Source organism: Hydra viridissima, unplaced genomic scaffold (genome assembly GCF_058129835.1).
Source record: "Hydra viridissima isolate aposymbiotic clone 2 unplaced genomic scaffold, HvirCarnegie_v1 scaffold_3, whole genome shotgun sequence".
Lineage (NCBI taxonomy): Eukaryota > Metazoa > Cnidaria > Hydrozoa > Anthoathecata > Hydridae > Hydra > Hydra viridissima.
Window position 1 is genome coordinate 20,855,168 of NW_028324302.1, and position 25,143 is coordinate 20,880,310.

Consider the following 25,143-nt stretch of genomic DNA (forward strand, 5'->3'; position numbering starts at 1 on the left):
AGGTCAATGAAAAAGGAACTTTTTATTATAAAAGAGGCAAAACCAGCTATATCAGGTAGAAACATTTTTATTAATACTGGAACTATAACGAGTCATTAGTCGCTAAAATATTTATTAAAGAATGCCTAAATTTTTCTATATAGATATGCAACTTCCAACAGGCTTGGATATTCTTCAACATTTAACATATAACCAACAATGTTGATCTGCACCAATATCAAATATTATTGCTTGTCCCCCTAAAAAAAATTTTTTTAGATGTTCAGATTGTTGTGAATGTATTCTGTCTAAAATCAAGAGACCCTGGATTAAAGCTGGATTTGATGTGTTAACTAATTTAAGTTCAGTTAAAAAACTTTTTAATTTGCATAAGTCCTATTCAAACTTGAAAAAAAATGCAAAAAGGGGAACTAGTGGTGATTTGGCTAAACAAAACGATTTTGAGATAGAAATAAAAAAAAGTTTTTTCGGCTGGTAATTCTAATCTCAAAAACGTGATTAGTAAAGATAAAAAAAGATCACTAACAGACAAGATTGAAGATCTAAAATTTCTTGATGATCATGAGGGTGAAAGAAAGTTTGTTATTGGTTCAGAGGATATTACGTATAAAAAAAAGGTATTCATTGCTTTTAATTAACTTCTTTATCTCTGGTTCAATTTCTATTAATTCTTTTTTCCACTAATTTTATAATTAAAAACTAAAACTACAATTTTTCTGTAAATTAGGCAAGAGAAAGCATCAGGAAGAAAAATCTTTCACATCCTAAAATCTTTCAAGAGTTTGAGAGATGATGTACCCAACGTTGAACTTATAGACACAATTGTAAGCGATTAATCTTCAATTGAGTCTGATTTCGATCCAGGTGATTGGTATCATATAGAGGTATCTGAAAACCCAGACACAGTAATTGCAAAAATTCCAAAAGATATTTTTGCTGGTAATTTTTCGCTTACTGCTACAGCCTGTGATATATCACCAAATGTTTTACAGAAGGTAGCAAATGCAATTCTATATCAATCAGGTGTTTATCTTAAAGAAATTAAAAGCAGTCAGTCTACCGCATATAGAAAAATGAAAAAAGAAAATAAAAACATGGCAACCATTTAAAAAGAAGATATTAAAGCAGCCATAGACGCATCTCCATATCCATGTATAATTCATTTTGATGGCGAGACCTTGTTTGAGCTAAACAAAGCAAAAATATTAAAGAGAGATAGAATGGTTGTTTTAGTTAACATTAATGGAGAGACTTACCTACTTGGAGTACCTCCACTAGCATTATCCACTGGTGAAGATAAGTTCTTAAGTGTAATGGACTTAATTAAGGAGTATCAACTTACTTCAAAAACTAGAGGAATATGCTTTGATACGACATCATCCAACACTGGGATGAATAAAGGATCAGCTTCCAGATTATCTAAAGAACTGGATAAATATCTCCTCCAAATAGCATGTAGGCATCATGTGACTGAACTAAGAATGCTTCACTTTTGGAAATTAGTGACCAATTAAGAAACTAATGGAACTGATTATCCTCTTTTCAAAAAGCTAAAAAGAATTTTTGAAGATCCTAATTTTAACTAAAATTCAGTTCTACTGTTACGGTTTGATTGGAATAAGGTTAAAAGCAGTTTTTTAAAGAATGCAGCTATGAAGTCATTAACATTTTGCAAAGCATACGTTGGTAAACCAGGTATTATAAGAGATGATAGAAGTGAGCTTGCAGAATTAGTTGTCACTTACTTATCCCCTATAACATATAAAATAAGAAAAATTGATTACCTCTAGCTTTGCTAGATGACGAGTTAGCATCAGATGAGAAGGCAAAAATTGCATCAGCAATTCTGTCATTTGATATGCCTAGCTCTGACTATTATAAACCTGAGAATATAGTAAAGCAAGATATCAAGGAAATTTATAAAATGAATACAAATATTGGTAAAAAACCACTATCCTTGTCTGCCTTGGTTGATGTCTTTTCTTACCTGATTTTTGACATGATTGGGTTTGATAAGCAACGAGTTCAAGACTGGCTCTCACTTCCACAAAATTATTGGGATACTCAGTCATGCTACAAAAGTTATCAAAAATATGCTGAAACTTTTCTTCTTGTAAATGACCATTCAGAACGGTCAATAGGTATGTTGGGGCAGTATATTCATAGATATTCTGATGAAACTGAAAAGCGCAACATATTGCTCACTGTGGGCAAAGTTCGATCTGTATTCAGATCACCAGAACAAAAATCCGGTACAATTTCAAAGACTAAGTTTAATGATGGGCTAGGTGTGATGCGGAAAAAGATAAAGATTTAAACTTGATTATTATTAGATTTTCAAATGTTTTTTCTCTTATAAAACTTGAGTAGAAATTTATCTTTTTATTCATTTTTGCTCATTTTGATTTTTCAATATAGATAAATAGTAGTTTTTTTAATATAGATAAACGACATTGCTGAAGTCACAACCAACCACTGTTCATTCTTTCGGGCAAAATGAAGTTGGTTACCCCCTCCAGCGTGCCTTGGGAATAGTCAAGGAGGCTCTGTGTGTGTATATATATATATATACATACAGTGCTTATTTATTTGGTTATATATACATATATCTATAAACCTAACCTAACCACAAAAATACTAATTTACATGACTTTCAATACCACCAAATAGATTTTTGAGAAGAAAAAAACCATACATTTTTAAACAAAAAGAAAGACCTATATACATATAGCAGAAAAAAAAAAGCTTGAAAAAATAAAAATAGCCCCTCCCTCCAGACGCCCGAAAATGACCACTTTTCGGTCATTTTTCCCCTAAATTATTAGCTTGAGGGTGGAGAGGGGGGGGGGGGGGTTTGTCAAAAGTGATCCGATTGCGCTAAAACATTTTGAGACTCATTTTTTATACATTTGCCCAAAATTTAGGGGATATGGTTTTTTAGATTTGAAAATTTACTTGTTTTGAATACCCCTAATACATATATATATATATATATATATATATATATATATATATATATATATATATATATATATATATATATATATATATATATATATATATATATATATATATATATATATATATATATAAGTATGTATGTATATTTATATATATAAAATTAAAGGTTTTGTTAGGGTTCTTTTAGGGTTATTTTGGTGATTTTATCAATGTTTTATCAAAGTTACATTCAGCAAATTTATCAAGTGCAAAAATTTGTCATCAAATGAGACTTCTTTTGTAAATTTTATATATTTTTACAGATACTTGTTGTTGATGGAAAGTCATTGACTACAAATGAACTTGTTCAATGTGGAAAGGGGAAGTTTGTTATTAAGGTTTGGAAATTGTTACACTTGATAAGTTCTAAACTGATTTTTATAAAAGTGTTTACTAGTATTATCAACAACAAAAAAAGTTTTTTGTTTGTTTGATGTTTTTTATATTGTTAGCCTTAATTAAAAAAGTGTTTTTAACTAAATGAAAGTCTTAAAGGTTTTTAAAGATTAGATAATAAAAACAGATTCCTATATGTTTTTGAAAAGGTTTTACTTTAACTTTCAAAATTTTTGCTGTTTTTTTATATCAAATTTACTTCAAGGTGTAAATATAAGAACTTTTAGCTTTGAATTGTACCTTAAGTCTCTAAGTCCTTAAAATGCAAAAAACTGGCTAATACAAAAAAGAGACTAAATTCAATCCCTTGCTCACAAAAAATGTTTTAAAATTTTCAGAAAGGACATTAAGAATGAACCAAAGAAATGGATATGAAGTAAAGAGCTTGCTGCTGACATTAAGTACTCACAGAAAAGTGAGAGTAAATTTTTAAAAGATTTTAAGTTGATTAAAGAACATATATCAACAGTCAGTAGTTCCATTCCAGTAGCATGTGCAGCAAAGCCAATATATTTATCTTTTAATGCTTAATAGTGTTTTTAGTACACTCAGGACGTCACTTTTTACTACCATTAATCCATGGTACTTTTAGTGTATCTAAAATGAAAAAGAGATTCATCTAACCAAACAACTTTTTTCCGCTAGGCAATAGTCCAGTCTTTAGGTCCACTGTACCATTGAAGTCTATGTGCAATGCTGACCTTTGATAAAGGTTTTTTGACTGTCCAATTTCAATCTAAAGTTTTTCACTCATACAAGTAATATTAGTATAGTTGATGGTGGAATCAGGACAGAAAAAAAAAGACTGATATAAGATAGTTGATTTCTTAGAAAGTGTGTTCCGAACTTAGGTGATTGAGCTATTTAATAGACTAAAAAAGAGCCAGAAAAAGTACTTAATGGTAGAGTTAGTGAATAGTTTTATTAAGTAATCTGAGGTAATCTCAATGGCCATGGTCTCAGACCTGTGACTTTATAAGGATTATTATTTAATCATTGTTCGACACTCTTAACCTTAAAGCGCTCGGCGCGACTTGCTAGTGGCTTTAGGAGTACGTTTGATACATCAACAATATTTTTTTTTTCCATTAGAGATCATATGTAGTATAGATAGTATCCATAAAACATGGACAGCGCCTTATTGCAAGAACTAAAGAGCTTCCTCAGAGAGAAAATAATAACTTTAGATGAGTACCTGGAAGCTTCAAGAAGCAGGTAGCTTCATCAACCAACCAAAAAAAGTCTGAGCATGTTATTACAACTGATCAGAGGAAGAACGTGAGTTAATAGTGTTGGCACCAGGAGAGTTACCATCGACCGATCAAAAAGTTGATCCTGATCAGAAGCTTAGCAAGGAAGAATGTGAGTTGTTAACATTTATACCAGAAGAGTTGCCATCAGACGATCAAAAAAATGAGCCTGAGCCGGTCGATTAGAAACTCGAGTCTTAAGATCAGAAGCTTAGCAAGGAAGACAAGCCGAACTTCGAAATTTACAAGAGTACCGACAAACTTAAGAATTAAATAGCCACCATACCACTAGGATATAAGCTTGAGTTATTCCCAAGTGAGCTGATGTTAGCCGTGAAATTAAAAACTATCGAACTTCTGGGAAGGCAAGATCGCTAAGGATGAGCCCAGTGGTGCAACCAAAAATGCATATCTGTGGGTCCCATGTGTACCAATACTAAATAAAGACGATATCGAGGAGCTTCACAAAATATTCAAAAGAGTGATAACGGAAAAGATGATGTCTTTGACGTCTGCTAACTCTGGGTGGTTAATAAATTGATGCGAATTTATATTCATCAGCTCAGCAGAATATAGAGCGTTCAGAGGTAGTAGCAATGTGGAGACACCTAGTGCCTCCACATTGCTACTACCTCTGAACGCTCTATATTCTGCTGAGCTGATACACCTATGCCAAGTAGATGTGTTATCAACGCGAGGAACACGGATAGCAGATGCTTTGAGTGGGTCATACTTTCCAAGAAATATCCAGCAAAATACCATAAAGAATATAAGAGGAATTACAGGCAGCATCTGGGTGAGTCAAACTTCACAGGGATTGATCTTCCGGTAAGGGTTACAGATGTCAAAAAACTTGAGCGTCTTTCCAGATGTCAAAAAATTTCAGCATAAAAAATCTGTCTGATAACCCAAGGTTATTTGTGAATGTCTTCGGATGGAGAAAGTGGCTGTACCCGATGTATATTAGCAAGATGGAAGGGTATATTAGAGAGCAGGAAGACAAGGAATGCGAGAAGAAACACCCTATTTTAAACCTCTTACTTAAATCAGATAAGGTTAACCCAGAAAAGTATGTTTTGATCAGCAGCGTATGTTTTGAAAAGCGTAAGATCAAGTAGGTGGGTATCAGAAAAGTATGTTTTGATCAGATAAGATTAATCTTGAAAAGTATGTTTTAATAAGCATGGTGGAACGAAGCACCCTGTGAGCGCTGCTTAAACGTATTCTCGACAAAGGACCTCTTGAAAGAACATTGCAAAGATTGCCTTGGTATTGGTGGAAAACCTCAAAGGACTTTGATGTCGGAGGAAGGAAAAAGTATCTTAGAGTTTGCGAATAAATATAAGCAGACACCAGTGCCTTTCATAATACAAGCGGACTTCGAGTGTCTAAACTTGCCAGTGGAAGGTGCCTCAGCCAAACCTGAAAAGAGCTCAACGCGTATCTTATCGAAGCAGGTCTCATGTAGTATTGTAGTTGTGTAAGAGTCACCAGCGATGGACAAAATAAGGGACCATTCTTATACCGTGGGGAGGGTGCTGTAAAACACTTCATGGACAGCCTACGAATAGGGATGGCTAACATAACTAAATTCTTGAGAGTTTAGATACGTTGATAAGCCCTCGAGAACAGTATTTCTAGAGGAGAAATGCTTTTTATGTGATAAATACCTGGTGGATGACAGGGTATCTCACCACACCTACATCAGTGGTAGTTATAGGGGAGCCGCCCATTCAAAATGTAGTTCAATAAAGACTGAAACGACCGTAATAACCTAAAGCTTCCTGTTGCATTCCACAACCTCAGAGGCTGTGACGGGGATATCATCATTCAGGCTCTGGGTAAAGATAGGGAAAATGATAATTTTATCTGCATCCCAAACAACATTGTACAATATGCCCTTATCCGTAGGGTGGCTAAAATTTATCAACTTTATGCAGTTCCTAAATTAATCTCTCCATTCATTGTCTAGGAATCTGAGGAGTAGGGAGCTGAGGATTACGAGAAAAGGCCTTATAAAAGCTGAGTTAAGTCTTCTACGGCAAAAAGGGGTCTATCCCGATGAGTCTGTTTGCGGCTTTGACAGGTTTGACAAGACTTGTTTACCACCAAAGGAGGCATTCTACTCTAAGCTCAAAAAGAGCGGGATAAAGGATGGAGACTATGCACACACTAAAGGTGTGGAGAATGCTTGGATGTAAAAACTGATGATACAACCGCTACCTGTTGGCGGGTTCGAGTGGGTTCAGCCAGAGCTTGTGGATGTACTAGAAACAGCTGACGATGCATCGAAAGGATATATATTAAAGGTGGATATCGACTATCTCGGAGAGCTACATGATATACGCAGCAACTATCCTCTAGCCTCAGAGAAAATGATTGTACCAGAAAAATGGCTGAGTGATTACCATAGAAAGCTAAACGAGGAGAGTAATCATAAATATAAGGGGTTTAAGAAGCCGGTACTAAATCTTTGGAGTAAGGAGTGCTATGTTGTGCACTATCGCAATCTAAAGCTCTAGTAATTGCTAGGTATGGTGGCGTTAAAGTTTAGGCAGGAGCCTTGGATTTGCTGATTACATCAATATGAACACTGAATTGAGGAAAAAAGCCAGCTCCAACTTTGAAAAGGACTTCTTCAAGTTGACACAGCATACCAATTGCACAGGATATTCAAAGATGATCTGGCAGCAATAGCAAAAAAAACAAAAGATGTACGACAAGCCATGCTAGACCTGTCGAAAAATCTAATGAATGACTTCTGGTGCAACCAGATAAAGGCTAGGTATGACTTAAAGTCGCAGCAGCTGTACACTGGTACAGACAGTTTAATTTTTGAGGCCAAGACAGACGATATCTTTGAAGATATGTGGAACATCTCAGATCCATACGACTTCAGCAAATACCCTATGAACCATATCTCTCTCAACCAACAAATCAAAATGGTTGAAGGCAAATTCAAGGATGAGTGTAAGGCCTGACTCATATATAAATTTGAAGGGCTAAGACTAAAAATGTATTCAGTTCTAGAAGCAGGAATAAATATTAAGAAGGCAAAGGGGGTTGGCAAGACTGTGGTCGAAGAGGAATTCAAACACGAATCATACAAAAACTGTCTAGGAAAACGAAAAGAGATGAAAAATTCACAAGTTGCAATCTGGAGACTTGGACATCAGATTGGTGAATACGAGCAAGTGAAGAAATCTCTTAGCCCGAATGATGTCAAAGGATGGATAGAGTCTAACGGGATCATAACCCATGCCTACGGCCACGCACTATGCGTTGAGTGAGACTTTCGGGTTGTATCTCTGCACCATCCGGAACTATGTATAAATTTTCACGGACAAAGCGTCTTGCTGGCCCATTGGTGAGACTTCAAAGTGCGGGGTGTCTCTCATTCCTCAAGATTGAATTTATAGTGTGTGTAGTAAAAGACCAAATAGGATTGGTAGGGTGGAGATGCCCACCTTAAAACTCACCTAGCGCGTATAGATAACGCACGAGAGCGCTAGGAGATATAATAGACTCCTTGAGATCAACAACCCTCCGACCTGGTTGTGAGGGTATGTGATAGACCTTCACAGTCTTGATCGCGTCTTTGGGTTTAATATCTAAAAATCTGGTCGGCTCGTCGTTGAGGGAGACTAACAATGATGGTAGTGACCTCACCCACTTATTAGACCATTTCGAAGAGCCATGTGCCGTCAACAACATCTCTTTAGCATACTGCGTTAAAAACACTATCTCCGAACACAGAGAGCGTTGCAATCGCACTCTGCTCTCAGGAAGAGTGCGATTGCAAAGCTCTACTATCCTTTACTTGCATTTCCGGGAGCTGCTACCCGCACCTGTACCACGCATTATGCTTCTTGAGGATCTGAGTAGTAGCACTAAGGAACTCGCGGCCAGGATCTACCTGAAGCAGATTTGGCCACGTCAACGGATAGCGCTTGTATATGCGTGTGATAGAACCAGCAACTTTTACCGGAGTCTTGTTAGTAAATGGCTTAGCTTCTATGTAATGGCTCGCCATATCGACAACCACCAGAGCATATTTGTCTGTGCGACCGCCGACTTTGTCATGTGGTAGATAGAGTAAGTCTGCTTGGTGGACCGAATCAGGTTTGCTCTCACCAACAAAATGCCTTGGTATAGGTGAGGGGCTGACAAGTAGATCTGCCAAATAGCCTGCTTCTTCAACCATTCGCATCCAACATTTTCAGAAACTTTTGCAGCTATTGCAAGTTTCTTTATGGCAGGTATCCCGCGCAAGTATCCGTTTAGGCTATAATATACTGAAGATATTCTCGTATCAATTGAGAGCATATTAATAGCCAGGTGAGACTCTAACTAGGAGTGGTATAGTGCCGATTTTAAGCTACCTTAAGAGTTGGGTAATCGTGTAGCCCTCAATCAGGAGTGAAACTGAGGAAAAAAGAGGCGCGCTTAGATTGGATGGACTAACTAAACACTCTAATTACCTCCCGATAGGCTGTTAGTGGCGTTCGCTAGCGCTCTCAATCAAGCGAGCTGAATTGATCGCGGATTTTCCGCTGCTGAGGGTAGGCACGTACTTTGGTGCGTCATCAGCTTGAACAATCCTACCTAGACGTTTTTTCAATAGGTTACACTTCACTTTTTTAAATCTTGCAGCATATAGATTGAACTTCTCTCTATTTGCATGGATCATGTCTAACAGTTCACCTGTCGGTATTTTTTGAGCTTTTCACCGAAAGACATTTTCATGTACACTGCAAGTTACCTCACCATACTAAATTAAAAAGTTTTTCTCTCTAAATAAATATTAATCTCGGTGTCCTCGCAAGCCTGTTGATCTTGTACGCTCATCTCACAGACATCTATAAGATTGTAGAGAGCCACTTGAAGTATGGGATACTCATGATAATTCTTATTATAGTGTCTGAAAGTGAAATGGCTAATAGCTGCACGGTACACATCATCACGTTCCAACGTTCTGGCTTACCTCACTAAAGTAAAGAGAACTTTCCTTAGCCAGAAAGATGCTGGATTGTCATGTATTGAAGGGAGAAGCATTTTGTCCAGCGCTGAACCAATATTACTCAGGGTGTGAGTAAGTCACTCGTATGGACTTGAAATTCTAATAGAAATCCGTGAAGCCTCTATATAAACCCAAAAGAAAGTCTCAGGAAGAACAACTAATGGAAACAGCTGTTATAATTCTTCACAACAGTTTTTTGAACATTATTAGTAAACCATTATCACGTCCTTAGGACAGATAAACACAGCCCTCGTATCAGTAGTACTGCACGAAAATTAAGTAGATCTACCTATCGCAATCCACGCAAACAGAAACGCTCTGGGCACCAGCGCTGATGTAAACCTATCATCACCGCTACCCGAGACGGTGTTCAACAAGTTTGTACCATACGAGATCATCCTAATCCACGACTATGCGCTGGCAGAGATCCATTTCTTATCGACTATTATCTGCCGAACCCATTCACCGATCATTATGTAGCCGATCAATTTCCTAGCGTCTCGCATATCAAACTGTAGCTCAGTCTATGACACCAGCTTGATTTTCTCCTAGCCGTAAGAGATGGTCAGGTCTCCAACGTCAAAAACTGAGCTGTGATATACAATGTAAGCGACAGCTTTCTTATAGTCGGGTGCGGGGGTGGACATCTTGCAAGCATAAGATATAGCTTTTATTGGCGATTTATCACAATTTCAATTGGAATCCAGTGGCTTGTAATGACCACTCTAGGCTTATCTGGGCGCGCAGCTCTGCTTTCTTACCTTATTAAGATACCTGTCAATTTCTTAAAGAACCCGACTTCAATTAAGTGTTCCATCGTGAGGGTGTAGTCCTTGGTAAACTAAGATACCATCAGTCATAGTTTCTCAATATTTCAGCCCAGCCATACAGGTCAGTCATGCTTGGGACAAGGGAATCAAGCGCGTTCACTTCAACCATGATGTTTACACTCCTCTAACAAAATAGTGGTGCTCATTATTTTAGAAAAGTTGGTCCCCACTAAATGGAATAGTAAACCCTGCAGAAGGTCATCATCTTTGTGTCGGCGCAACGAATACAGATAATACAGAACTCTTCATCCGTCTGCTTGATCGCCGGCCGGACGCCATAAATTTTGATATGCCCCACACTGAATTGGAAAGAGACTTACCTCAACTCCGAGCTGATGCTCGATAAAAAATTTCTTGATGCAATGCTAAAAATCATAGAGAACCTTGGTGTCCAAAAAACTCTCAAGGTTCTTTCCTATTTAGTGGCTGGAGAAGAGTGCATCTTCATAATCGACGACTGCACCGAAAAGGAAACAGACTCCCGGAAGTCTCCTCTCTGCAAAATTGCCATAAGCGAGCGCCACATAAAACTTAATCTGTGGATCATCGCACAGAGATACACAGCAGTCCCCAGGGACGTGAGAGACCAGATGAATGCCGTGGCAATACTCCCCTTAAAAGACAGGAGCTCCTTCATCCAGAAAATTGATGAGAATGGGGGTGGTATGGACTCGCCTAAAGATGATGAAATCCAATCTCACCTTAATTCGAGATGATATGCTGCTACACTAATATTCGCTTATGGTGATGGTGGTGTCTAGCTGCAATAAATTTTTTATTGATCCCATTGTTTTAGCTGGCAATATGTAAATCAGGCCTGACTTGTGTAATAACTTGGAGGAAGACCCAATACTGACATATCTCAAAGTCAATAATTGCGGAGGTCCTGGAAAAACATCTTGGGGATGACTCTAACTCTGACTTCAATGCGTTTAACGCAGGTTAGCTCAGAGCCATGCAAAGACAGCTCTTTAGAGTTCTATCGTAGTCGGTTGGCTGCTGCTGTGAGCAGTGGAAACATAAAAAAACTGATCGGAAGGAAACTAACGCATGACGATGTCAGCTAGATGGGTCGCGAGGAGGTAAATGCCGTGTACACAGAATATACCGCAAGGATTGGCAGGAACATGGGCGCCGGGCTCATTTAAATGGCAACGTTAGCATATAAAGGACTCCTTAAGAGATTCTTTCCCGTTGTTGAACCTGACTTGAAAATTGATCTTGATAATAACTCAGTATTGCAGCATGCTCTATGTGTTCATTCAGGAGAAGTATATCATTAATTTTGGTTTAGGTATAGCTCCATTGACCTTGATGTTGAGCACCGTTCAGCATGTTGATTTAACTTGCCCAGCTTGGTCTGTTCATGAAGATCAGCAGTTTGTTGAAAAAAAAAAAAATCAGATGAATCCGATTTGTCTATTTTAGCTGTAGAATCGATAAAGTATGATGAAGGAACCGACAGTCAACCTAAAACAAAAAGACGAGAGAGCTGTTAAGGCTGGAAAAGCATCGGGCTTTGCGCGAAAAGAAAGACAGCGTCTGCTTCTCGAGACTTTGGAAAAACAGAAACTGGAGATCTCCGCCGCTGCTGCTAAAAAGGTGGACAAAGAAGATGAGAGACAAGAGCTAGCAGAACTAGAAAATAAATAGGATACTGGTGGTGAAGCAAGTGAAATAAGTGAGAGAGTGGAACGGAAGAAGCGACACGTCAATGTCGCTAGATTTATCACAGAACCTAGCTACATTGTGCTTGCTATCGGAGGCGCAGCTCTAATCTCCTTAATTGTGCGGAATCGTCAGAAAAAAATGACCACCCTCGCACCGAAGTTTAAGAGATAGTGATACCAGCGTACTCGACACAGGTGTCAGCCACAGTCTAGACATCGCCACCAATAGTGACAATTGCAGTGGAGCAAGCATCTAGTGCTTGCGATTGGCTACCACGACAACCTTAAAAAAAGAGATTTTTTCGAGTTCAACTAAGGATTCCTCATATGGAGGTATCTCTTGATGTCTTCGAGATTTTCGGGTTTTCCATCTATTTTGCTGCTGGATGTTTTTTGTACGTCAGTATCAACAGTGTAGAAATAGGCCCCATATTTTTCTTGATTGCCTTAAACTCTTCGACAGAAAAGTCTCTCTTATTGATGGCGGCGCTTATACCTTCCTAGAGCGAGGCCATTCCTGCATAAGATTAGGTATATAGAGTGGTAACTCTTCGAAGAGGATTTTTCTATCGAGTCTGCTCAGCATTATCAAAAAGGGGAAGTACCGCTTTTTGATGATGCTGAGCAGACTCAATACAATGCCGCATGTTGTGCCGACACTTGCAAGCGCAATCTCAGGGATTGAGCAACCTCCGGACGCTGCGAGACCAGCAGCGACAACATCGGTCAGCAGACCAGTCTTGTCATATACAGCAACCCATATGGTTAGCCTTCTGGAGGTGTTTTTTCTCTTTTTTGATAGTAATCGGTAATTTTCAACGAGCTTCTCTTTTTTATATATGCACTGAATAGCCATCTGGAATCTCAGTGTAGACCTATCAGAAGCCGACATCGCCGTCACTGTTGACTTTAAGATCACCGATAACACAGATGGTTCTATGCAAGGCACGCTCTTTACGTTGGGCCATACCGGGTTGAGCCTTAAATGGAATATTGTGTGTTAGTCTTATATGATGGATGTCATTCTTCTCCTACTAGATAACTGGCGTCTGACATCATATGATCCAAGCTATAAGAAATCATCTGATACACACCGTCTTTGTTCCTAGCAGCCTTCCGACTAGTTCCACTTGCACTTTAGCCTCGCCGATATTGACATCAGAGTCCTCACCCTATAGCCAATACGCCATAGGAGGATATAGCTAGTGGGTACACTAACCAGCTGGTTGCTTGATGTCAATATCTCGTGAAAGTTTGAAATAAGTCGTGATTACTTGTCCCAACTCTACCAGTTTCGCGCGTCAGCCAGAAAAGGCCTTGCCTGCACTCAACCCTATGAGGGTGGATATTGCAATAGAAGGTAGAAGCAACCTGCTATACTCAAATGGCTTACTTACTAAATCACAGAATGTTTGAAGAAACGTGTCACTGTCTCGCTGGTACTAATCGCTTCACTTCTTCCGAGACATATATGGTCTTTAACTAGTTTTTCTCCCAAATCATTATCTTTAATGTTTGGTACGCGTGTAACCGTTAGTTCCTTGCTATTGACTTCTGCAGTACAAGCGATCAACATCTTCATGGTATAGGCATGAAACTGGGAAATACAGGTAATGGTATAACAATAAATATAACTCGTATCACACTTGGAGCTGTCTCTGTCGATATGAAGGTATTCATTGTGCTCGACGCTAAAGCAAAGTTCGAAGATGGTCGCTTCATATGAACCTCATCTTGAAAGACACCGTCAACCAAACGCTGGGTCTCGTATCAAACGCACTCTAAAGCCACTTGCAAGCCTTTATTTCAAAAAATCATAAAATATTCTCCAGTTATTGAATCATGATTGTGACATATGTCTAAATATGATGTTATTAAAAAAAGAAAAATAATATACACTTAGATTCGATGTGAAACTCATGTTTAACATAAAAAAATAGAATAAATGAAACTAAAAAAAAACAATAGAAACTTAAAAAGTGAAAATATGAGCTTAAAATTTTAGAGCAATGCTTTGAAAACCCATAAGTCAATTTTTCTGAAAAAAAAAACCTTGGATGGTTTTTTTTTTTGCATCAATTACAAATAGTTTTAGAGCATAGCATCCCACTACCTCTGTATTTTGTCTTAATGAGGATATTCTGTAAGTTATTTCATCCTTTTAATTCTTATTTACAATTTTGTTTCAAGTTATCAGATGATGCACGTGAGAGAGTCAAGAAAGCTCATGATCTAATAAATAATATTGTGTCAGAGCATAAAGGTTGGTTTTTTTGCTAATACATTATAAAAAGTTTGCAACACAGAAGTTAAATTTTCAATAAACCTAGTAGTCAATAATTCTTTGTAAATTAGAATGACTTTTTAATGAGCACTATACATATTTAATTTATTTCGTGAATTTTTCTTTATTATAGTTGTTTATGGTGTAACAACTGGTTTTGGCAACTTTGCTAATGTTGTTGTTAATGAGGAGAATTTAAAGTTGGTGTCTTTTTCTTATTTTGTATGAATTTTTATCTAAATATAGCTTTTTTTATAATGCTTAGTAAATGGATAATAATGCGAAACTGTTTTTGCTACAACTTTTAAAAGTTTTATCAATTTATATAAAACACTTTTTTTCAGACAATTACAGCTAAATCTAATTCGATCGCATGCATCATGTAAGTAATCTTATTTGATTACATGCATCAAATTATACTCTTTTCATTGTAAAAAGCATTTTTTTTTTTTTTTTTGCATTTAAGTTCTGTGTTTTATAACCTAAAATAAAAGCTTGTTTAACAGAGTAAATTTGGATCATTGTTAAGTTTTAGGCTGCATTTCTGGCAAGAATTGAGTAAAATCATCTTCAGATTTTTTTTTCTAACCAATTAAATTTACTTTTTTTTTTAATGTTGTTAGGTGTTGGTGAACCCTTAACTTTAGAAAGATCAAGAAGCCTATTAGCATTGAGAATCAATGTTTTGGCAAAAGGTTACAGGTGGCTTTACTTTTCTGTTTTTTATATACATCTTCATACAATAAACCAGGACAATTTCCCGGTATACTTTTAAAAAAGTTTTCTTTTTGTTTGGCTTAAAAAAATTACACAAAAAAGTTCTAAATTATTATTTCTAACTATTTCTTTGTAATATTTTATTTTAAAGTGGTGTGTCGCTGGAGAATTTGGAAAAATTAGTTGCTGCATTTAATTGTGAGTATAAATAATAATTATATAGAGTTATGCAAAATATATAAAGAATTATGTTAAAACCTTTACCAAAGAAATTATACTAAATACATTTTTACATAGTTTATTTTAATTTTTTAAGAAAAAGACATTTATTAGTAATTAAGACATAATTAGTAAGATACCATGGCATCATATGAAAACTATAGCCAAGATATATTATTTTTAAGAAGGAAATACCATTCAGAACTTTATTTATTTTAGACTTAGAGTAAAATGGTTCAAAAGAATCTTAACAAATCTAAGAAGAATATTTTGAATATTCCATTTTTATTAACTTAACGTGTCAGTAAATTGTTTAGAGATAAAGATTTGCATTTTATTACAGCTGGTTGCATATCAAAGATACCTCAAAAGGGAACTGTTGGTGCTAGCGGAGACTTAGGGCCATTATCTCATCTAGCTTTAGGATTACTTGGGGAAGGATCAATGTGGGGACCTAAAACTGGTTGGACTGATGCTTCAACAGTATGAGCTTTAGCAAAGATTAGATGTTTAAAATATTATGTTGACTATTCCTAATCTGCAATATTTTTTATTTTAACCCTTTTAGGTCTGATGATGCTTAAAAGTTTCATTGAAATTTTGCATGATATGACACAAAAAAATATTTTTTCTGAAAGCGCAGATTGCGATGTTCCACTATCTAATCTAGATTGTTTTAAACAAATCATACATTGAAAGCTTTCTCAAGTTCACGCTTAGACAAATCTGAAAATAATAAATTATTTTTGAAGAATTGGTAACATTTTACTCAAAATAAGCTGGTCCTGAAAGGGTTAAAATATTCATTTGTTATTTATTTAATTCATTATTAATTTCTCTAAGGTCTTATCAGTTCACGGTCTGAAGAAATTGGTCCTGGGTCCTAAAGAGGTAAGTTTTTGAGTGTTTGAACAGTTTTGCTTAGAAATGATAAAAGTTAAAATTGAAATCTTGTTACTGTTTTAAAGTTTTACATTCGCTATCTTCTTGCTGTTTTCTGCTACTGTCTTCTGTAATGAGATTAAATTGTCATAGGGATTAGCATTGATTAATGGAACCCAAATGATTTCTGCATTAGGATGTGAAGGTTTGATATAAATTTATAAATTTTTAAATCTATTCCCTTACAATTGTCAATTACCTGTTAAATACTAAAAACACTTGTTATAAGTTTAATGATATTTTGCCAAGTTAAATGTCATTTTAAAAAAACTAAGTTTTCAAAATTATTTCAAATGGTTTTATCAATACATACATAAAAACTCAACATTTTGAGTTGCAGAATGAACAGAAAGATCAAACTCATGGTATTTTTTTTATACTGTATTAATTTATATTTTCTTAATCTAGTTTATGTTTGTTTATATTGCATTTTTCATGTACTTACTTTCAAGCCTTCATTATTGCTAATTTTTAAAACTTGATTGTTCGACAAAAATATCTAACTTTAGAGTGCTAATAAATTCTGTTTTAAGTTAAAAACTCAAAACCAAGTATATTTCACATACTCAAGCATATTTTTTAATTCGGTATAAGTTTCTAAATGTTTTTACCACAAGTCTCCATAATGCACTCATTTTCTATGATGCACTCAGATTTTCTTTATTTTTATTTTTATTTTTCATTTTTTAGAAATTTTATTTGAAAAAGCTAAGTAATTTGTTTTCATTTTTTAAGCTGTAGAGCGTTCTAAATCCATTTGTAAACAAGCAGATGTTGTAGCTGCACTTTCTCTGGAAGTGTTGAAGGGGACTACAAAAGCATTCAATGAAGGTAACTTACCATCTATTAAAACTGAAGTTAAGTTTTTTTCTCCAAAAAATAAGTTAGTAGTATATCTTAATATTTTACTCTTTTTTTAGCTGATACTTGTTCAGGGTATTTGTAAATACCCTTAACAAGTGTAAAATAGTTATGTGAATTGTTCTGTTAGTGTTTCTACCCCATTATCAGTAGGTCGGCCATTTGCAAGTATTTGGCCGGGACAGTCCCGTATTTTTACAAAATGTCCCGTGTCCTTTTTTTGACCACATTTGTCCCGTATTTTTTAATTATTTAGTACAAATTTAACTTTTTAATTTTCAATGAAATATTTAACGTTTTCTTTAAAAACAAATTTGCAATTTATGATGATGTTGAATTTTTCTATTTGAAAAACTTAATTTGTCATTTTATTTTTAAATACTAAATCAAAAGATTGTTTTATAAATTAAAATTCTTTCGCCTTACAAAAAAATGCTTTCATCAAATAAATTAGTCAAGGAACAGTGTTGATGTTGTATCAAACTATCTAATGTAAAAATCGACTTGATATTGAGACAATTGATTCATTGACAACTATTAAATACAATTTTAGCTTAAAATGCTTTCATTTTTATTATCTAAATAAGGAAAATGTTTCTTTCCTTAATAATGTTATTTTAAAAGAAAAATATTCAAAACAAGAGTAAATTTATTTTTAAAACTTGATATTTTTAAAATTATCTCACAGTTATTACTGAATTTCTCAGCCATTAAATTAAATTTGAAATTTAAATTAAACAAAAAGTAATTTGTTTGCAGTACAATAAGGTTATGCAATCTCAATTTTTTAACTTAAATGCACTTTTGCCATTCATTAAGAAATAAATTCTATCTGAAAATGTTGAGCAAATTTTTTAAAAGTAACTACCAAATTTAAAATGTTTCGAAAAATAAATTAAAAACTATTTATTGCTTCAATTTATTTACAAAAACATTTTTTTAGCAAGTGTTTCATATTTTTAGCAAAAATTCCGTATTTTTTGCGAATTTTCCCGTTTTTCAAAAAAAAAAATTGATGGCCACCCTAATATCAGTCAATGTTTATCTATCTAAAAACTCGTAATGTAATGTTTATCTAATAAAAGACCCATACTCCAAAAGTTATTTCTGAAAAGTTCCATATTTTTAGTTTCTTATACATGGATTCTTGAAATCTAAAGCTCTAACTAAGTTCAAATCAATATTTTATTCTATTAATATTTATTACCTCTGAAATGGTAACAAATGTTAATAGGTTAAAGTATTGATTTGTTAGAAATTCACAATACGCGTCCTCATAAAGGGCAGATTTTGGTTGCTTCAAGATTACGATCTTTGCTTCATTCTAAAGTTTACAAATCTGAAGTTTCTGGTGAGGTTTTACTCTAAATTTTAACGTTTAATTGTCATTATAAAAAAATGATTTCATTAATAAAACATGATTCCCATCACAACTTTATCAACTCACTGAAAAATCAATTTAATCCAATTGACACTTTTCAATTTTAACAGAGAGCCATATATATTGTGGGCGAGTACAAGATGCTTATACTTTGCGATGCTGTCCTCAGGTTTAGTTTTTGTTTATATTTTAAAGCATTAATGGTTTATTTTTTTTAACTTTTACATTAGTTTTGTTTTTAAGAAAATTAAGTGTAGCAGTTTTTGAAATGGTATTAAGTTAAAATTTGATTTTAATGATCTAGGTTCATGGCATAGTAAATGACACAGTAGAGTTTGTTCACAACATATTAACAGTAGAGTGTAACAGTGCTACAGACAATCCCGTATCTTTTATGTTTTACTGTTCTTTTTTAAGAAAATACATTAAAAATATTTAATAAACAGTAATAATCAAATCAAATAAGTTATAGTTTGTATTTAATTTATAATTTACAATAAAATATTCATGCACTTTTTGGTTAATGAATATTGCATATAAAAAGAAATAAGCTTTAGAAACCTAAAGTTTAAAAAGAAGCAGCTGTAAATGTGGTTAGATGTGCGTATTTCTCAAGAAATCTTCATTCTCGTGGTTCAAAAATTCCTGCACTTGTACAAAATTAAATTCTCAAAATATCATCTTAGAACATTAATAATACCCTTGAATTACCTTTTTTTCTGATGATTGCAGACACATATGTTCAGCTTGCCCATTCTTCAATCACAACTGTCTCTAGTTTTTTTAGTGATTTTGGTGGTAGATATCGATTTCTTAAACTATTGTCAAATGTTCAATAATATTAAGATCAGGTGATTGTGGTAGCCTGATGAGTTTTTTTCTCAAAATGTTCATCATGCCATTCAGTAATTACATTAGCGGTATTGATTTGGGCATTGTTGTCATTGATGTCCTTGGATGGATTTGATCTGATAAAATAGTCATGTATATTGATTATACCATGCAGGGAAACTGTTGGGCCAGCTAATCTCCACGATATTGCTCCCAGGATCATCACAGATACTCCTCCGTGTTTGATTGTAGTAAGAAAGCAGTTGGGTTAATGTGCTTCTTTTAGCTGCCTCCAGACCTAAACTTGTCCAGTGATCAGAAATAATTTTAATGATGATTCATCTAAGAATATCATATTCTTCCACTAGTCCAGCAACCAGTTCTGGTGATTTTTGCACTACTGTAAATATTTTTTATTGTTTCTTGTTGAGAGCAAAGGTTTCTAGATAGCAGCCCTTCTAGACAGACATTTTTTAAATAGAAACCTTTGGAGTTTTTGAAATGCTCATAAAGCTCGGTAGCAACATTAAAAGCTGTTGTTCGGTGTTTCTTGAAACAATTCAAGTTAGAGTATGATGGTCTTTAACAGAAACGTTTTTTTTTTCCTTCCGGAATTACACCTTGATGAAATGTCATACAGGTACCGACAACTCAATCTCTTTTGAAATTGATAGGTCTGTATGTCCAAGTAATTTTTTTTTTGTTAAACCTAAATATAAATTATTTAGAAATATAGACGAGGTTCACTAGAAATAAATGATAAAAATAAAAATATGACGGTCGCTGACAGCTTCACAGACACCTGAAAATCAGGTTGTTATTATTAGCGGTGTTCCCAATATTTTTTCCAACCCTTCTATCATGAGAATAATTCTTTTTCCAAGTGTATGCTATGATTGTAGCATATCTGTTAATGTGCTGGTGATACTATTCTGAATTTAATGATTGCACTGGCACCATCACTTTTAATAGCAATCATATGTTATTGAAGGCTCAAGTTAAAGTCTTAAAGCTTGGCTTTTAAGAGCTCATATACTTTTTAAGAGGGACATGATTCCTGAATGCGCACTAGACTAAGGTAATCAGTTTCTCCATGGTTTTAATATATATGGGGGTTCAAACAATGTCTGTTTCTCATACTTATTCAATCATTAATGCTTAAACTAAACTTATGTAGTTCCACTTTAAAAAGTTCAATTTTTCCAAATCACATTTGGTATACGTACAGTAAGTAGTTCATGACCAAACACACAACACCTGTGTGAAATCCCGAAAACAACTCCATATATGATTTATTATAAGATTTAAACAAAATTTTTAAAACATTTGATTTTCTTTCGTTTTTTTGAGAAATATTTCGTTTTTGAAATTAACAATTAACTATTAATATTATCTTTTACAATGTAAGATGGTATTTGCTGATATTGGTGAAACAATGTCAGGCGGAAACTTCCATGGTGAATACCCAGCAAAAGCTCTTGATTACTTAGCTATTGGTATCCATGAATTGGCAAACATGAGTGAAAGAAGATTGGAACGTCTTATCAATCCAAAATATAGTGAATTACCTGCATTTCTTGTAAATGATGGGGGGTTGAATTCAGGTGAACATTTACTTCTAAATTGACTTGTGAAGGAAAATAAAAAATAATGAATGACTTTCATAAGTAAAAAAAATTTTTAGGTTTTATGTTAGCCCAATGTACTGCTGCAGCTCTTGTATCAGAGAATAAAGTGTTGACTCACCCCTCCTCTGTTGACTCTCTTACTACATCAGCAGGAACAGAAGATCATGTTTCAATGGGTGGTTTTGCTGCTAGAAAAGCACTTGAAGTTGTGGAACATGTAGAATATGGTTGGATTTTTTATTTTAAAACACACAAAATGTAAACTGCTCAAAACATTTCATTGTATAAAAAACTTTTATAACCAAAAAGAAAAACAGAAAATTTGTTTGAAAATCATATCTCTTCCTTATTTGATACCATTAATCTGATTTTCCTTAGTTCTTGCAATTGAGTTATTGGCAGCATGTCAAGGGTTAGAGTTCTTGAGGCCACTTAAAACTACCGAACCACTAGAAGCAGTATACCGCACTGTTCGCACAGTAGCCAGGTAGTTATTAATAATAAAAGTTTATTATTATTTTTACTATTATTATTACTATTATTAATGTTAATTAAATTGTTATTAATTATATTATCATTATTGTTATTATTATTAATATATTTATTACTACTATTACTATTATTCTTATTAATATTATTGTTATTATTTTTATTATTATTAGTATTATTATTATTGTTATTATTATTTTTATTATTACTTTTATTTTTATTTTTATTGTTACTGTTATTGTTTTTATTATTATTATTATTATTTTCATTTTTTATTTACTATTGTTGTTTTTTTTTATTATTATTACTGTTATTATTATTGTTAATGTGTTGTTAATAACACATTAACAATAATAATAACAGTAATAATAATAAAAATTGTGAGGTTTTATTTGTAATTGAAGTTGTAGAATTTTAAAGAACAATTTTTTTTTTGTTGAAAGATATTATGATCAGGACAGATTCATGGCTCCTGATATAGAAGCTGTTGCAAAACTTCTTCAAGAGGAAAAGGTAGATTTTTTTTTTAACTACTTTTCGTTTAAGGTGGCTTCACAGGAAATAAAAGGTGTAAAATCAAAAAAAAAAAAAAAAATTGAAAAACATGATTTTTGAGACTTTTAACAATGCTGAAAATGATGGTACAATTATTTTTTAATAATTTTAATTTTTTAAGCAACAATTTTGCATTTTGCAGGTATGATATAAAGTAGCTTCCTTAGCAACGCCTATAGCAACGGAAAAAAGCAGTATGAAAACTTTTGTTTAACCACTCTTTTGGTATGTTTTCGTGTTCTGCAATTATAAAAGATTTAGTTTAGAGGCTAACCATGTTCAGTTTTAAAAATAAATAAGTTAGAATAGGTTCACGTTTGAGAAGTCGACGCAAAGTGTCATATGGCAATAAAAAATTGTCTGGAAAAGGGAGATTAACTGAAGCAAGTGTAAATACATTACAGAATGCTTTTGGTATTGCTATCAGGCAAACAGCTGCAAAACAAAATTTAACTGATGAACAGAAAGTGTATCAAATGAAAAAAAACATAAAAGCTGTTTTGCGCCATTATACAGATTTTGAAGACAAATCTCATCGACATATTCTTTGCCCAATTGGTCCAGATAGCTGGTGCAAGTGGAAAAAAAGTAAAAATGCAGATGCAGATGAAAACTAGTCTCCTAAATTAAACTTGCCTGAATGGATTTATGAAATTATTAAGAAAGACTTTGATGAATTGAGTAATGACAGTTTATTGAAAAAATGTCTTCATGGGCAAACTCAAAATTGTAATGAAGGACTAAATAATATCATCTGGTCCCGATGTCCTAAAAATGTTTATGTAGAGACAGATGTTCTTGAAATGGGAGTAAACTCAGCAGTTCTTTCTTTTAATGAAGGTTCATCTGGTATTTATCGTGTATTTAAACATTTAAATCTAGACTTTGGAAAAAATACAATAACCAGTTCAGTAAAAAAAGACCGAAAGCGGTTACAGAATATGGTGAAAAAAGGACAACCAAAAAAAAAAAAAAGAAGAAAAGAGTTGAGAGGAATTAGGAAAGGTTGGATTGATAAAGATCAAGAACAATTATCAAAAAATAGCTACAAAAAGGGATGTTTTTAAAACTTTTTTAACTTATTTGCCTTATATCTAAAAATGAAGATTTTAACATAATTTATAAACTCAAAACACGATATCTCAACATTAAAAAATGCTTAGACCTTCAAATTTTCCCTAATTGTCCAATACATATATATGTAGAGAATGAACTAGAATCTTGATAATTGAATGAATATTTATTGATTGCTAAGTCTTTTTTTGAACCCTACCCCCTAAAAATTAGTCAATTTTCAGTTTTTAGGGACTTAAAAGAAATGTTTTTGTTTTTATATATTGATCTTAGTTCATCCTCTACCTCATATATCAGATAATAATATTGCAAAGTTGCGAGTTGTTTTAATTAGCCATTCTGGTTTAATCGTGTTTTGAAAAATAAATAAATATATGCTTTTTTATGCGTTTTTTATAAATAAAGTCCTCTTTTTTTTTCTTTTTTTTTCAATAAGCATTTATATTTTATTGTTATTTTCATTAAATTGAATTTATAAAACTGATTTTAGAACAGATTTAAGTTATTTTACTAAAAAAAAAACATTTCCTGTGAAGCCACCTTAAATACTCCCACAAAAAATTGAAGTAGAAAAGCCTGGGTAGTTTTTTTTGAAAAATTTGTCAGTTAATTTAGTTTTAAAAATCTAAATAAAAATATAATAAATAAAGAAGAAAGTAAGAAAAGTGATACTTCAGTTTGTGAAAGTAAGCATATTTAACAAGTGGAAATACTGTATAATTTATGTGGAGTTTATATGATAATGTGTCTTACTTCTTAATTCTTCTCAGTCTTAAAATAAATCAACTAAAAATAAAATATATTGATGACATTTTGATTTTAAAAATTTATATAAAAAATAGAAATTTAATAAATTATCTTTCAGTAATATTTCATTTCTTACTTAAGTAATTAAACTTTGAGTTAATTTACTTAAAAAAAAAATGTTTTGTTAGAAAAGACAGAAATAAAAACTGGGGACGAATAAAAAACAAAACCAAAGAATTTTTGAAAGAAAAAAAGTTGGAGCTAAGGTGGTTCAGTCGAAAGATGACCATTGGTAAGATGAAAAATATGCTTGTCCTTTTTTCTTTATCTACCGGAAAAAAATTAGATATCCAACCGCAAAAATATTACTTGAAAAAGTTGTTACATTACCGGAAATTTTCTTTTTTACTGGTAATAAGTAACTGAAAAAAAAAATTACCAGGGAAATAAAAAATTAATACACAAATACAACAACTAGTTAAAGAATTCCTAAATCGAGTTTGTTGAGAAATTTATGAGTATAAAGTAGTAGCTGGGTTACGACAAATATTGTACTTTACTTAATATTATCATATTAGCAATGGTTTTTAAGCAATATATTTTGATTATTCAGATTTGGAATGCGGTGGAACCTTATATGAAGCATTTTGAAATGGAATCAAACATAAGCAAACAATAATGTTTTATAAAACCTCAATCACCAAGCAGTTAGATACCAGGACCACAATCGCCTTGCACTTTACCCCCATCTAAGAAAAAAAGATAAATTTGCACTTTGATGGGTTGACGATTTTTTTTTTTTAACTTTTATTATTTTAATGTTATTTTTTCGCTTCTTTGAATTCTTTTTCTTTTAAAAAACAATAATTTGGAAAACTTTTCACATGTAACTTTTTAAATTGCAATTTAGTATTGTTGTTTTTAAAAAAAAAAGATTTAAAAAATGGTCTTTACTTAATTCGTTTTTTTTTGTATTGCATTTACGTTTTGACATCATAATTTTTTACGTTTTGACATCATAATTTTTTCCTATTTGTAAAAAAGATTACGACTTACCGTACCTTTGTAATAGCGTAATACAAAGTTTTCTTCTTTCGTCCAACCACTTGCATTGGCATCTCCTGCACTTCCTGTCGGTGCTCCTATTAGGAAATGATTTTTAAAGTTTTTACGAGGAAAAATAAAAAAAGGTGGAATGCTATTTCCAATAGCATTTATTGTGCATGCTAATGTTACCAGAGTTCCTCTT

At 33.3% G+C, this 25,143-nt stretch overlaps 1 protein-coding gene and 1 pseudogene across 3 annotated transcripts in view; both read left to right on the forward strand.

Annotated features, from left to right (window-relative positions):
• Positions 1 to 24,847, forward strand: part of LOC149891403 (histidine ammonia-lyase-like) — a 36,986-nt gene extending 12,139 nt beyond the window's left edge. Inside the window, exons 6-24 of one of the 3 annotated variants that reach the window (XR_016450754.1) lie at positions 3,264 to 3,338; positions 14,357 to 14,429; positions 14,584 to 14,650; positions 14,795 to 14,832; positions 15,074 to 15,152; positions 15,319 to 15,365; positions 15,730 to 15,869; positions 16,230 to 16,277; positions 16,422 to 16,473; positions 17,064 to 17,159; positions 18,445 to 18,540; positions 18,681 to 18,739; positions 18,875 to 18,955; positions 20,810 to 21,005; positions 21,086 to 21,256; positions 21,408 to 21,516; positions 21,962 to 22,031; positions 22,216 to 24,186; positions 24,508 to 24,847. Coding sequence is in view for 2 of the 3 variants with exons in the window: in XM_090081893.1 (XP_089938019.1) it covers positions 3,264 to 3,338; positions 14,357 to 14,429; positions 14,584 to 14,650; positions 14,795 to 14,832; positions 15,074 to 15,152; positions 15,319 to 15,365; positions 15,730 to 15,869; positions 16,230 to 16,277; positions 16,422 to 16,473; positions 17,064 to 17,159; positions 18,445 to 18,540; positions 18,681 to 18,739; positions 18,875 to 18,955; positions 20,810 to 21,005; positions 21,086 to 21,256; positions 21,408 to 21,516; positions 21,962 to 22,031; positions 24,508 to 24,573 (1,563 nt within the window). In the remaining variant the exon portion in view is untranslated. The remainder of the gene's footprint in view (positions 1 to 3,263; positions 3,339 to 14,356; positions 14,430 to 14,583; positions 14,651 to 14,794; positions 14,833 to 15,073; positions 15,153 to 15,318; positions 15,366 to 15,729; positions 15,870 to 16,229; positions 16,278 to 16,421; positions 16,474 to 17,063; positions 17,160 to 18,444; positions 18,541 to 18,680; positions 18,740 to 18,874; positions 18,956 to 20,809; positions 21,006 to 21,085; positions 21,257 to 21,407; positions 21,517 to 21,961; positions 22,032 to 22,215; positions 24,187 to 24,507) is intronic. The other 2 variants (XM_090081894.1, XM_090081893.1) reach the window with 2 other exon arrangements.
• LOC149891404 (uncharacterized) lies at positions 96 to 2,651 on the forward strand (annotated as a pseudogene).
• Positions 24,848 to 25,143: the final 296 nt, after the last annotated feature.